Source organism: Pteropus alecto, unplaced genomic scaffold (assembly GCF_000325575.1).
Source record: "Pteropus alecto unplaced genomic scaffold, ASM32557v1 scaffold45, whole genome shotgun sequence".
NCBI classification, from domain to species: Eukaryota; Metazoa; Chordata; class Mammalia; order Chiroptera; family Pteropodidae; genus Pteropus; species Pteropus alecto.
The window spans coordinates 31787755-31803275 of NW_006442491.1; the positions used below are offsets into that span (position 1 = coordinate 31787755).

The following is a 15521-nucleotide window of genomic DNA, read 5'->3' on the forward strand; positions in this document are numbered from 1 at the left end:
AATAGTTAGGGTGGAGGGCGTCTACCCAGGAAGAAGTGATGTGCCAGCTGAAACTTGAATGGCAGAAGGAGGGATCGGAGAGGGAACAGCAAATGCAAGAAAAGGCTTAGTGCCTTTGAGGGACAGAGAGGCAGGCAGGATGGCTGGAATGTAGAATAGAAGCAAGGGGACTAGCCCTACAAAATGAGATGGGGGTGCAGGGGTGGGAGGTGTCTGTGTCCTACAGATACTTCTGGAAATGGAACACTCAATCCATCTCCATACCTGCTGGGCACAGTCTATTGCATGTTATAGATGCCCCGTCTATGTTTGTGAAATGAGTGTGTAAAAATTAACATGGAACCCCATGGTTGAAATTTCTCTCCCTTACCTGACAGCTTTTCAGATATGTCTCTTGGCAGGATGGTCCTTTCAGTCACCTTATTTATTGAGCATCTGCTCTGTCCCAGACACTAAACTGGTCCTCGGCAGCGCAAAACAAAAGAGGTGATATGGACCAGTGATTTCGAGTTTGGTCTCAGCTCGATTCTGCCACTAACAAACATTGGCCATGTTAATCAACTTCTCTGAGCCTCTCTTGTTCGTGAGCATGAAAGGGAAAGTACCCACCTCTGACATATGCCGTTTAAATGTTATGCTATGTTACCTAGCCCTGGAATGAAGCAGTCCTCAATAAATGTTAGCTGTTACAATCAATTTCAATGATTCTTATATCAATATTGCACTAGTGTACAATCCCAGCACAATGTGAGGAGAGAGCTGTGGGGAACATAGGCATTGGGCTGCAGTGGGGTATTACAGAGAAGGTTACACTTGAGCCTTTTGAAGTCTGAGAAGGATTTTGTAAAGTAGGGTAGGGCATTCTAACCAGATCAACAGTTGGGCAAATTCAAATGGCCTCTTCAACTGTGGATAGAATTCAAGAAAAAGAATGTAAATTGGAGAAATAAAGGCACCAAGTAAATAATATTGGACCTTGGAGTGTTGAGACTCCAATTTACCTCTGTTTAAATCCCCCATTGCATGCCGAGGAGCAAGCAGCATTGGTTTCCACACTGACCGGATTTGCCCTGTGCCTCCCTTCTAAGTGGCTGTGTTCATAAGCGCCTGAGGGCATTGGTACTGTCCTGCTGCCTCAGGCAAGAATTTTTAAAAGCAGTTTCTCTCCAAGTCTCGCCTGTTGGCTGCAAGACTTGTGACTTCTGTAAAACTCTATGCCAAGTTCTCTTTATGGCTTTGCGTGTTGATACTTTGGGGCCCTTTTTCCTTTATCTAATTCTGCTTTTTATGTCCCCCAACAGGTTCCCCAATACAACTCACGAAGGTTTCAATGTCACCCTCCATACTACCCTGGTTGTCACTATGAAACTGGTGCTCCCGACCCCTGCCAAGCCCATCCTCCCTGTACAGACAGGGGAGCAAGCTCAGCAGGAGGAACAGTCAAGTGGCATGACCATTTTCTTCACCCTCCTTGTCCTAGGTGAATGCAGAGACACCATCACCTGCCATCTTGAGTGTGTGCACTGTCTGTGTGGTTAACCCCATTTAAATCACTGTTACTTTTCTCAAGTCCTCCATTTGGTTTTCACTTCAAACATTGAGGGACAGTGATCAGTTCATAATTTTATAACAGGGTACTCCTTTTTCTTTATAAAATCATAGAGCTTAGCAGTTCTGAAGAGCCCTTCATGCAGAACCTTAGATGTCCTTTGGAAGAAAGAATTTTTGACCTAGAAAGAACCTTGAACATCTTCTAGTTTAGAAGATTTCAAGCTCTGCTTATGAGAGAGGGCGAGAGAATTTGTGTGTGTGTGTGTGCGTGTGCACACGTGTGTGTGCATGCACAGTGGTGGTAGTGGTGGCAGCAGGAGGTATGGGGAGTCAAATGGGAGGGCATCTGACTTTCTGATGTATTTTGTCACATATCTATTAAGGTTACATGTAAAAATTTATTTAAAGGTTTGCCACTCAGTAAAAGATCAGATACCCTTGCCCTAGCACACTGTTGTCTGCAACCTGTCATTCCGTTAACCATGGTCGTGACTTTTGCATATCTATATACCATCAGTGCTGTTATTTACTTATGTAATATTTTTCTTTAAACAAATTCCCTCTCTCATACTTAAAAGCTCATTTCGTTTAACCTCCTTTAACGGATGAGAAAATTTAGGCCCAACAAGGTTAAGCAATGGACGTACCTGGGGTTTGGGAAACTAGAGACTAATATCCAGGTTACCAGACATCAATCAAGAAGTTTATATAAAAGGCAATAACTTCAGTGCCTCCCAGAGATTATAGACAGTAGAAAACTGTGTTAAACAAAAAATCCAGTTGAAACTGCATAACCACTTCAGATTAGCTGACTATGGACAAAATGGCTTAAAATTTGACCCAAGTCCAAACTCTTGTTTGAAAAGTGAAGTTGGCATGTTTACATTCTCTGTTCTTAATGACACTTAGTCATATTTCTAATTAGATCTTTTCAGAAGTATGAGCAGTGCAACCGGACTGCAAGGTGCAGAGTATTTATTAGAACTGTTTTTTGAGAGAAAGTGTCACTTCTTTCACATTTATATTCAGATTGTTAATAGTCAAATAATTTTAATAATAATATAGTACTTTTATTTAAAGTCTTAGGACTCCACTTTGTCTCTCATAGATTAAAAAAAAAACTATTATGTCTGGCTTCTTTCACTTAGCATCTTATCTTCAAGGTCCATCCACGTACTAGCATGTGTTAGAATTGTATTCTCTTGTATGGCTGAATAATATTCCATTGTTTAGATATACCACATTGTGTTTATCCATTCATCAATTGTGAACATTTGTGTTGTTTCCACCTTTTGCCTCTTGTCAATAGTGCTGCTATGAACATCTGTGTACACGTTTTTGTGTGGGCAGTGTTTTTATTTTTCTTGGATATATATCTAGGAGTGGAATTGCCGGGTTAAATGGTTACTCTATGTGTAACTTTCTCAGGAACTGCCAGACTTTTCCACAGAGGCCATACCATTTTACATTCTCACCAGCCATGCCCAAGTGTAAATGTCCCATAGAGATTTAAAATACCCAGGTAATTTTTTACCCTGTAAATGTCATTCAGTTCCGTTTCTAGGAAATTACTTCAACAATCAAGGACTCTTGTTTTGTTTTCTTTTTCTTTTGTTGTAGTAGCTGAATAAAAAGAAGAAAAGCAGTTCTTTTCTTGATCAAGAAATCTTTGGTTTCTTAATTCTGAAGGAGTACTATGAGTCACATTGTTGTCAGCTTGACATGTTAGACAATATAAAAGGCTCGGAAAAACTTTTGTAATCACTTTTTTTTCATGGGAGGGTGAAAAGCATAAGTAAGACTTTCAAAGTAATTTTCAGGGTGTGGAGCATGTAAGATTATTTTGTGCCAGAGACCACAAAACAGGTTTTTATAATGTGTTTTTTCATCCAGGCAAAACCTGCCCAGTGTTAATACATGTTTGGGGCCAGAAAGGCCTGAGCTATATTTAATAGTACTGTATATTTCTCTTGGATTGTCTTCTCTTCAAACGGATCATAAACCTAGACCCTAGAGTCCCACTAATGTCAGATAGGTTCCATTTTCACCTAATCAGATTCTTGGCAGTTTATGAGTTGATATCTCCACTTTTTATGTGTATGTCAAAATGTATTCGCATAATGGAATGCTTTTTAAGTAAATTTGAAGGCATTTTTTCCTGTGTTCTTGTATATTACCAAGACAGTATGCTTCTTGTATGTTTATTCCTGATTAGATGTAAATCTGGTAAAGTAAAAAAAAAAATTACTGTTCATAGGTAACTTGCTGACTCACTAAATACATGAACTCTAATAAACTGAAGGAAATTAGTCCATAGTTTATTCTAGACTTCAGGGACTACTAACCTGAAACACATTTGCTACTTTTGTTTACTCTGTTAGTCAAATCCAATCAAGTGGTAACTTTTGTGTCCCATAGCATGTTGAAGGGTTACATTAACATTCTTCTTTGTTAAGAAGGGATGCCAAAACTCTAGTTACTGTTGACTTTTAGAAGCTTGAAGTCAGTAGACTTATACTTACCTTTGCTGATTTCTGACTGCAGAAACAATAGTGAGTCACTGTTATTAACTTGCACTAGAGTTAGCAATTAGTATGATTTAACGCATACATTTTATGGGCCATTAAATTTATTGGAATTATTAAAATTGTCATGTCTAAGTTTTAATGTAGTTTCCATAATTATTACTTCAGGCATGAAAAATTGGAAGCACCTAACTTGTGGTATACATACCTTCCATACCACAGAGAAGTTTTTGTCCCTTCTTGCTGTTTTTTTTTTCCAAGTGTACTTGAAAACATGTATTGGTGTTTATACATTTGCACATTTAGAACACAGACACGTACAGTACAGGCACATATAACTTGGAGTTTGTTTTAATATAAATGGTGTCCTATAGCTTGCTTTCTCATCTCATGGAATGTCTTGGAGATCTTTGCGTGTTAGTGTTTTTTATCTACCTCATCCTTTTTTTTTTCTTTTTAAAGAATGTGTATGTGGTGAAATAAAAAAGTTACCACTTTAAAGTGTACAATTCAGTGGCATTTAGTACATTCACAGTGCTGTGCAACCATCATCACTGTCTAGTTCCAGGACATTTTCATCACCCCAAGAGGAAATCCAATACCCATTAAAAGCAATCACTCCCCATTCTTCCCCCCCAGTCTCTAATAAACACAATTCTGCTTTCTCTCTCTGGGAATTTGCCTACCCAGAATATTTCATACAAATGGAATCATACAATATTTGATCTTTTCTGTCTGGCTTCTTTCACGTAGCATCATGTCTTCAAGGTTCATCCATCTTGCAGCATGTGTTAGAATTGTATTCCTTTGTATAGCTGAGTAATATTCCATTGTATGGATATACCACATGTTTATCCATTCATCAGTTGATGGACATTTATGTTTTCACCTTTTGACTATTGTAAGTAATGCTGCTATGAACATCTGTGTATATACATGTTTTTGTGTGGCTATCTTTTTGTTTTTCTTGGATATATACCTAGGAGTGGAATTGCTGGGTTAAATGGTTACTCTGTGTGTAACTTCCTCAGGAACTGCCAAGTTTTTCCACAGAGGCTGTACGGTTTTACATTCCCACCAGCCATGCCCAAAGGTTCCAGTTTCTTTATATCCTTACCAACACTTGTTATCTTCCTTTTTTGTTTTTTTGTTTTTTTTTTTAATTATAGCCATCTAGTGAGTGTGAAGTTGTATCTCATTGCAGTTTTGATTTGCATTTTTCTGCTGACTACTGATGTTGAGCATCTTTTCATATGCTTATTGGTCATTTATAGTTTTTAGGAGAAATGTTTATTCGGGTTCTTTGCTCATTTTTAATTGTGTTGTTTTTGTTGTTGAGTTATGAGTTCTTTATATATTCTGTATACTAGATTCTTATGAGATATGTGATTTACAAAAAAATTTTTCCCTTTCCGTTGAATTTTTTCAGACCTCATTTTTTTTTAATGGCTGAAGACCGTTCCCCGAACCCTATATTTAGCTCTCTCTGTTGATAGACAGTTTTCCTCTTTGCTCTTAAAGGTGCAAGTAGTTGTTTGATTTATTTAAACTTTTCAAATCAGTATTTTTCACCTAGATTGGTGCAAAGAAAGAGCGGAAGCTGATTCAGCTCCCTAATCTGTTATCTACCTACTTCTGTGCTCCTGTGCCTGCCTGTTTAGCTAGCAGACACGTTCTTCGGTCACATATTGTGCTTATGTACTAGAACTTTCTTCTTGCCCTTAGCCTTTAATGTAGGATTTTTCTAACTAGGTTAAATATTTATAATAAAATAACACCACAGATTGATCGTTTAAAGCACAGAATGAAAGGAGGACAAAATTTCTATATTTATAACTGTTTCCTTTCTCTGGCCACCTGGTGCTTTTTGGTGGCACTAAAGATATCTAATTTGTCAATGTGACCAGTTAACAGCCATGCAGATTGTTTAAACATTTCTTTTTACAAGGAAAAAAACCATGAAAATTATTTTAGTATTATTAAGATAACACAGTGATTGATGAGGGTGTATACCACATAGGTGCCTAAAAAAAGACATGCACACAAACATGAAGTTAGAGTTAGGAATTATTAATGTGAAAGTATACTTTTAATTTTTTTGGTCCAGAAATACTTATTCCTGTTAAATAGTTTTACATCCTTTTGTTTCTTTTTTTTCTTTCATGACAACACTTCTATGGGGAAAGTCAGATGTTATTCTGATTTCGAGGACTGAGGAATGAAGGAAGCCACGAGGGAGGTGGTAGATGCCATGGTTTAAGGGCACAGGATTGGAATCTGGTTCCACCTTCCAGCACCTACCTCTAAGCCTCGGTTTTCTCATCTAAAAATCAAAGGAGATAATAGTAATAATGGCTAGTTAAGAGGGATGTTGGGGGTCGAATGAGAGCATTTGGAACTGCTCAGTGCAGTGCCTTACTCATGGGGAGCCCTTAACCAGTGGGAGCCCCGGTGCCCAGCTGGAGAACAGGTGCCCCATCTTTAGATCTCTAATGTTCTTATCACTGAACCAAAGTATTTACTTTGTTCTGTTTATAAAACATCCTTGCTTATGTTAGAGAACCAGTCACATGGTAGCAAAATACTTTGTTTCAACATATTCTGTCGCACTTATACATACCTAAAAGTGATTGATTTCATTGACTTCCTCCTCACCGTATAGTTTTCCAGTTGATGGTTACTTCAAAAAAGTTAGAGATCTTTTCTCAGAATCAGGGAAATTTGAATAATTTTAATAGTTGTATAAAGTTTAAAGTTAGAAAAAAATAAAGATGTCTGATGCTCTTTCAATAACCACTGGAAAACTAATTCGGGTATGGAAGGATGTATGGAGAAAATGTTATAAACACTGGGAGTCTACCTCCAGGTTAAGGAATAAGAGGTTGAAAATACCACTGAGGTTTTCTGTATCATTGTCAGTTGTCCATTTTCTTGGTAGCCCTCCAGAAGTAACTATTGCCTTGAACTTAGTGTTTATCATTTAAAAATTTTAACAGTGTCTTATTTTTCCCACAGCTATCTGCATCATATTGGTGCATTTACTGATCCGATACAGATTACATTTCTTGCCAGAGAGCGTTGCTGTTGTTTCTTTAGGTAAGTGCTTATTGGTGGTTCTATAGTGAAAGCAGTAGCCGTAACTGTCATTTTTTTTGAGTGCCTCCCTACTGCCAGGAACCACAAGAGATGTGGGACATACCTGATCTCATTTAATCCTCACTGCAACGAGCCATGAGGGTGTTATGATCCCGTTTTACAAATGAGGACACTGTGGCTCAGAGAGGGATGATGACCTTATAAAGGTCACATAGAAGCCCCTCTACACAGCTGGAAGGCCTTTTCTACTTCTAGGGGCACATTGACCTCTGCTACTAGGCTATGCTGACATCCAACTGAACTAAGGCAAATAATTGACATTTAATTCATAGAGTCACTGAATTTTACAGCCAAAAGGGGCTCTCGCGGCACATTTTAGGAAGGGGAAATGGCTCACTTTAATGTTGGAGTCAAATCTAAAGTCTTCAGAGAGCATTCCGCTCATTCTACCTCTCTTGTTTCCTGTGGCAATTAACTCAAGATAATTAGCCTCTATTTAGAGTGAATGAGTTGGTGTAATAACACGTGAGTTCACATGCAAGTTCATTGAAGTGGTTAGTGAAGGAAGAAGCAGAGATCTTACTAAGATCAAGACAAAAATGTGGGTGGGGATGCTTAAGGCATTGTAAATAAGGTTTTACCAAGGTCAGCTAAAGTTTTCATCATATTATCATAATGTAGTTACTTACTAGTTTCCACTTACCGACCGATGATATTTGATTTTTTTCTTATCGCCGATGCTTGATAAGTTGATTTTCTTTGCCTTTTAGATCTTGTTTAGCATATTTAGTAATTCTGTGGTTTAGGTTAGCTTTGGGAATGGACGCTCAGGCTCTGTTCATTCTCCTTACCCTTTCACCACCTGCATTCCTACCGCCCTTCCTACGTTTTCCCTGGACATCACAGTACTACTGAGTGCCAGGCTCTGGCCTATGTGCTTCCACACTGCCATCTCCTTTAAGCCTCATGACCCCCAGGTGATTCCATATTTTAAGGAAGAGGCACCATGGGATAGTATTGATCTTCAGTAAAGAGTTGGGAACCAGTTTTACTCAAAATTCCTGTTCTCTATTTTGCAAACTCTTCAGCTGCATATCCTCGCAGATTCTAACAACCTAAGCTAACAAGATAGCCCTAGAGCTCTAAGAAATGGAGGACCATTCATTAACATTCTTTTTCTGATGTTAAACACATGGAAAATAACCAACATAGCTAATACTTATTATTCTGGGGCATTCAGTAAAGACATAAAAAAATATTCTGAGGAATTTACAGTTTTGCAGTCAGTTTTCATAGAAGAAGAACTATAGTTTGTGTGTATTTAGGTATTGTGCTCATGGAAATTAAAATGATGATTTCGATCATTTGGTTTGGAATTTCAAGTTCTGCCCTGTCTCTTGAATGAATGGACAACTGCAAGTGATTGACCACCTGTGCTCGTATTAGGACTTATAGCAGACATTGTCGGTTACCTACCCGAGAGCTATTTCCTCCCTTCTTCCTTCGTAATAGAACCCTTATTTTGATCAGGTGTCTTGCCACAGTGCGCTCAAGGAGTATGGTCTCCTCTGAGTCAAGATTGGTCTTCACCATCATGATGATTCCATTCTCCTTTGCCACAGATTGGTTGAGAGTTGTGGAGGCAGCAAGGCAATATGAAATCCAGTTCTGGCCAGTGAGACCAAGGGGAAGTATGCTTGGTGGTGGGTTTGGGAAATCTTTTTCCTCTCTGATAAAAAGAGTAATTTTCCCTTCCTTTGATGCCAGTCGAATGAGGATGTGGTGCCTGGAGCACTGATGGCCATCTTGCAGTCACTGTGGCTCAGAGACAAAACCAGAATGCTAAAGATTGCCAAGGGGACAGATAGGAAGCAGATTCTTGACTGCACTTTTGTTTTGTTGAATCGATAGCCCTGAAGCTACCTGTCTCAGAGCTGCCTGTTATATGAGATGATAAACATGTATCGTTTAAGCCATTTTTAGTCAGGTATTCTTCTACTTGCAGCCAAAAACATCTTAAGTGATATAGGACTGTCTCCATTCAAGGGACAAAATCAATTCACATTGACTCAAAGAAAATAAATCGGCGGGGGTAGAGTTACGCACCCATTGGTTCGTAGGACCCAAAAAACTACAGGTGATGTTAGCTTCGGCTGTAGCTGGATGGAGTCTCCTGGACTCAGTTTTTCTCCATTTCTCAACAGTGCTTCCCTTTGTTTTGGCTTCACTCTCAGGCAGGCCTTTATAGCTTCAGGCTCACTATCTTTACAGTAGCAATCAGAGTGGGAAAGGTGGCCTTTTCTCTCTGGTTCCACCAGAAGTTATAGATAAACTCTGACCACGTGGCCACCCCAGAACCGGGTATGCAGTGGAATGGAGTCGGGGGTCAGCCAGGGCTCTCCATCCACAAGGTTCATTTCTTCACTGATGTTGTAGAAATAACTGTAGCCTGTACATCCAGGTCTTAGGAGGGATGATGGAAAGTTAAGACTCGTTTTCAATAATTATTTGCTAACTCAGGTGATTAGAACACGAAGAGCACTTGCGAGGAGAGTGCTGGGGTTCAGAAAGTAGTTTTTATTCTATTAGAGGATATTTGGTTGGGATTTAGAAAAGCTGACAAAGCTATCAAAATAGTCCTGCATTTCATAAAACTATGTAAATTGAAGGAGGACTTCCCCTACTGGAGCAAAGTGTAACAAAATATTGAGATATATACCAATTTGAAATTTCTAACTTTTGTGCCAAAAAAGAACCTAGATAAAGCTGCCAGAGAAAATGGAGTTTTCATTCTTTCAGGGATAAATTTTCCTAGGCTACGTCTTCTAGCCAGAAGTTACTATTTAGTCTGCAGTCATTTAGAGACGTTGTTGGCCTTTTGTGTGATAGTTAAGCAGAGTTCCTAAGAAATGGTTGGTATGAAAAAGGACTGTCTTCACTTTAAAAGCAGATTTTCTCCCTTCTATTTTATTGTATTTTCAAAGGAATCTCGAGACTTTTTTCATTTTTTAGAAAAACAGAGTATCAACGTGAAGTTCTAGAGATTTCTTTGGCTCTTGTTCAAAGCTTTTTATATTAAATTCTGTTGTTTGGGCCTCTTTTTTAAAAAATAAATGTTTAACACAGTTCAACAGCTATACAGAAAAAGAAAAATCTTCTTCATTGACAATTTCAACTATTTTTATGATGCTTCATTCTCTTCATTTGTAGCCATATACATTTAGATGGCTTAGTTTGAGTTTATATCATTTGGGAGGTTCTTTCCTTCTAACTATTCTTTATACTTGTTAGTTTACTTCACATATTTATTTTCATTGGCCATATTGTACTGATTTACTGTTTATATATTTTAGGCTGAACTTTATAAGGAAAGAAAATGAAATAATTATATTGCCCACTATCCTCTGTTGTATATAGCAAAATCAGGAGATTTTTTTTTTTTTCATAATCATACTTTATTTTAGAGCAAGGAGAGGCCAGAATGAGATTAAGTAAGGGCTGGAAATTTGACTTTCCAATACCAATGTTTAGCCTGAATACTGCTGAAAGAAAATCCTCATTTTACTTGGATCATTGAGTGAATAGGATACACACAAAAATGCCCACCTGTCGTAACCGTCTTAACTCTGTTTGTGGTTTTAGTTTTATTAATTCCTTCTTTTGACTAAACGATTTTAATTTTCTTTTTAAGAATAGTATTCTTTGGGTCGATTTTGGTCAATGAGGGTTTTGAGTGGAACATGATGAAAATCACTCAGTTCCTGAGTTATCGACTAAAGGTAATTCTGGAAAAAGCAGATACAGTAATTATATTCTAATTATACTTAAGTTCTAAAAAATTTTTTTAAAGAGACGTAAAGGGAGACTCCTAACTGTAACTATAACAGCTTTCATTAGTTTTTAGACTGTCAGAGTCTAACGCTGATGCAGCTTAACATGTCCCATGTCCAATGCTCCCTGAATCTTAGGTGCTTTGATTTGTTAAAGAAGAAACAGGCATTAAAGTGTTGGTATTAGAGTAGCTGTCTTGGAGGCCAAGGCCAAAATTGGTTGTCAAATTGACAAAGTGATTGCATTAGGCTCTAAGGATTTTCCAGGCTGTCACATTCCAAGGAAGAGTGCTAGCACAGACTTTTAGCCTCCATGTTTCTGAAAACACAGATCAGACATGACAGTTTGTTCCTGGAACGCTGTGTGCAGTTTTGCTGCCATTAGTCAACTGTGTGTTTATGTGTCATAACTTCCTGCTTTTGCCTGGAGTCTTGCTTTGACTTTCCTAGTTTTTTGGGTTTTTTTATATGTCTACAGCACCTGGTCTTCCTAGGTGGTCTCCCATCCAAGTACTAACCAGGCCGACCCTGCTTAGCTTCCAAGATCAGACATCGAGCTTGTTCAGGGTGGCATGGCTGTAGACCATGGACCGTGGTTCCACTGGGGCGTGAACCCAGGACCTTTTGCATGTAAAGCAGACGTGCTAACTGCTACACTATGGGACCACGTCCAGACTTTTCTAGTTTTATGGTCATCTTCCCTTGGCTCAGCATCTTATCATCTTTTAGTTTCATTTTATCCTTAAATCCTCCAGCTATGCCAGAATAGTGTGGTAGTGTGAAAGAGAAAAGGTTGTTAAAGAATTGCATTTTGAAACTTGCTGTATTTGGGTTGATTTCTATAAATTTCTTCTTTCACCACATAAATGTTCTTTGCAGAGTAGTGAGGGATAACATTCCTCTGAAAAAGTAAGCTGTTTTAAAAACAAAACATAAATAGCCTTTTCCTAGAAAACAGACAGACAGCCCTGAGGTCTGATTCCCATCTCACTGGCTGGTCTTCTGTCCTTTAGAGTATCTTTGGGGTAGTATCTACCTGAGTGTGAATGGTAGATTCAACGACCGGATTTTCAAAAGTACCTTATTATGATATAACTTGGTTCTATAATTATAGCTGACAAACACACTAACAATATTTTAAAGAATTTTCAAAAAATCACTATGGTTAAAAAGTATTGCATAAGTGAATTATATTACATTTTGCCCCGTTGTGTAGTGAGAGATCTGTGTCCTCATGATGGCCAGCATCAGTCATTCCGGCCAGCATGGCAGCCTGTTTCTAGGCCTGCTGGTCTGTTGGCACAAAGAGCCCAAAGTAACTGGGAAGCAGCCTTGTAACTCCTAGCATGTGAGCCCTGGTGGGAATGTCTCCTTCTAGGAGCCAAGACCTTTCAACCCACTGAGCCTAAAGTTTCAGGCTAAGGAAGCAGAAATTTCCCAAGTAGGAGTCCCCACTGCCAAGTGAGTCCCTGAGAGTGATGCTGAGTGGGGCCACCCTTGCTCTACCCATTGCGTGCTGTACCCTTCCTTGCCTGTTGGGGACATACCACCTTATAAAGGCCATTAGTTTAAAGAGTATGCTGTATGGAGGAGGAACGCTCCATTCTTCACAGGCTGTCATCTCTAAGCTGGCGCCTCAGCTCCATCTTCAAGAGGTCATCATACCACTCTGGCTGGCTGGCAGCTTCTAGGCGGCGTGGCATATGGTGCAGGACCATGTGGAGCCCATGGCCACATACCCAGTGCAGCACTTCCTTTGCCATAAAGCGAGTCTCTTGGTTTGATGCCCTGTTGTGTGGAGGCCCACTTTGGTGGATCACACGCTTAGGGGCCCTTGGACATGCCGGCCAGTGTGCGTGTCAGTCTTAGTCAGAATGAATGGAAGGGGTCTGAATGTAATCGAGTTGCCATCATGTAGTTGGCTGAACTTCTCAAGGGATGGTACCACATCAGGGGATGGGTGTCAGTCTCTGTGGCTGTCCAGTCATACATTCAACAGTGGCAGTAACTAGAGTAGCCTCAATGAGAGGAAGTTCATGCTATTGGGCCCTGCATAGCTTCTGTCTGCCATCATGGCTGCTGTATTCGTGAGCCTGTTGCACAAACGTCGAAGTGACCAAGGTCAGGCTGGCGGAATCGTCCATAAACCAAGCTCAGGTTTTTTCCTCCTCTGTCATCTGTCATAAGGAACTCCCAATGACTGCGTGGTTTGAGTTTATATCACTTTTTGGGTTCTTTCCTTCTTACTGTCCTTTGCACGTATTAGTTAAGCTTACATATGTATTTTCATTGGCCATATTGTGCTGATTTGCCGTTTATATATTTTAAGCTGAAATTTATAAGGAGAGATATAACAGTTGTAGGTGACGTGCAGCTCTTTATAAAATTTAAAATGCCTTGCTCTCAGCCTAGCGATCCCTGTTTCAGAGTTTGTCCTGTGCATACCCGCACACACGGAGAATGATGTGCTTACTCAGACAGGAGTGGCAGTGAGAGCAGAAGCTGGAAAACACCCGAGGACTCATTGCAAGGGGACACAGTGGTGGGTAGCGCTTTCCTGCAGAGGAGCGCACTGCAGCCGTTCACAAAAGTGGGGAAGTTCTTCATGTATTGATATGGAATGGTTTCCAAGATGTAGTGGTAAATTAAAAAGAACAGAAGAATGAGAATACTATATTACCATTCGCCTTAAAAAGTCTGTTATATGCACATATGTGATTTCAAATGTACAGACACTCTCAGAAGAAACATACTGTGTAACCAAGAAACTGGGAACACTGGTGGCCTCTGGGAAGGAGGAAAGGAACCAGGAATAGGTAGAAGGGAGACAAGTTTTCACTGGATACTGTGGTGTGCCTTTAAATTTTGTACCATGTGCATCTGTTACATAATCAAATAAAATTAAAATAGCTATTTTTAAAACAATTCCAGATCTGCTATGTACTAGCTAAGTGATGCTGAGCCTTAGCCGTGGTTTCCTTATCTGTAAAATGCAGGTGACAGTACCTTTGCTTCATAGGATTGCAGATACGAAACAGGGTAATACATAAAAATCACTTAGTATACTGCCTACCTGTTAAGTAGTCAGTAACTGTTAGCTGCTCTTAACATTAACATCTATATTATTATGGTTTATTACCTTATAGGCTAATCGTGAGAATGAGCAGAATAACATATTGTATACATTAGTACAAATAAATAGCACAAATAATAAGCAAATAAATAAATAAAGTATATTTTAGCACAATGTCTGGCACAGTGTGTGTGTGCATGTCTGTGTGTGTGTTTAACACAGTACAAATAAATAAATATATGTGTGTGCATATATATTTTTAAGGGAGCTAGGATCATGGTCTCGATACTGCTCTGTAACCTGATTATTATACTTAATACATTTTAAGCATTTTTCCTGCAACGTTCATTATCAGGAGCATTCCTATTTTGCAGTGATAATGGTGGGCCAGCAGTGCACTCTGGGAGAGCTGAGTGTTAGTGGTTCAGAGCAGCAGTGCCGTCTCCCTGTCTTTAGCTCGCGAGGTGGAGAATGCAGCCGGGAGCCAGCAGTCCAGTGTCACTTGCCGGCTCTGAGCTGTCAAGACCAAGCTTCTTAAATTCTCTGCGCCTTCCTACCTATAGCATTCTCTTGAGGATTAAAAATAAGTTAAAGCGACAAATCCTGGGCAAAGAGGCTCAACAAATAATTATTAATTGCTGCTGATGTTTCGTTTTAATCCAATAGTGTCCATAATGAGGTGTGTGCATGAAGATCCATTGGGAGCAAAAGAAAATAGTAGCATTTCTGTTTCTATTTCATTTTAATCTCACTTTTTTACAATCTATTTTTGTGTATATATATCACTATATCATCAATATATTAATACATCAATTAATATATTAATATTAACTATATTAATATATTTTAATATTAATATAGTAATATTTTTACTATAGTAGCACTTTTTTAGACTAATAAACATTTGTAACTTGAAGGTACACGCTCAAATTCTTTTTACTGATAGGAATATACAAAATTTTATCTAGGGCATTATTTCCATCTGGTGGCCAGTTGTGTGGGTTTTTATAAATTAATTTCTCCTAGCATTGAACCTCAGTCTCCAAAGGTAAAGAAGTAGTTTGTCAATTTAATGCTATGCCACAGTTTAGTCTTAGGACATCTCAAAAAGATTACTCAAGTAATAATTATAGTAATAGTAGTAATAATAATATCACATCATATTTTACAAAGCTTCCTAGTGCCTCATAAATTATAATATACGAACAAGCTTAGACAATAGAATAACTACTGATTTTCAAATGTAATTGCTTCATATGTAATTACAAATGTTAATCATGGCATTAAAGTTTGGTATACATTTACAAAGGGAAAAACAAAATTGAGGTTTTAGTAGGGCAGAAAAACACTAGCTTTAAAAATGAAATCTGAAACCATGAAAGGAATTTCAACCTTCCTAGTAATCAGAAATGATCACTAAATGCAGATTGACTGCAAATGCAAACT

General features: G+C 38.7%; 1 protein-coding gene and 1 pseudogene across 1 annotated transcript in view; one reads left to right on the forward strand and one right to left on the reverse strand.

The window, feature by feature from the left end:
* SLC9A8 (solute carrier family 9 member A8) overlaps window positions 1-15521 on the forward strand; it is a 61853-nt gene that overhangs the window by 661 nt on the left and 45671 nt on the right. The window contains exons 2-3 of the mRNA XM_006921904.3: window positions 1302-1480; window positions 7092-7172. Coding sequence (XP_006921966.1) covers window positions 1302-1480; window positions 7092-7172 — 260 coding nt within the window. The remainder of the gene's footprint in view (window positions 1-1301; window positions 1481-7091; window positions 7173-15521) is intronic.
* Window positions 11472-11586, reverse strand: LOC112471289 (annotated as a pseudogene).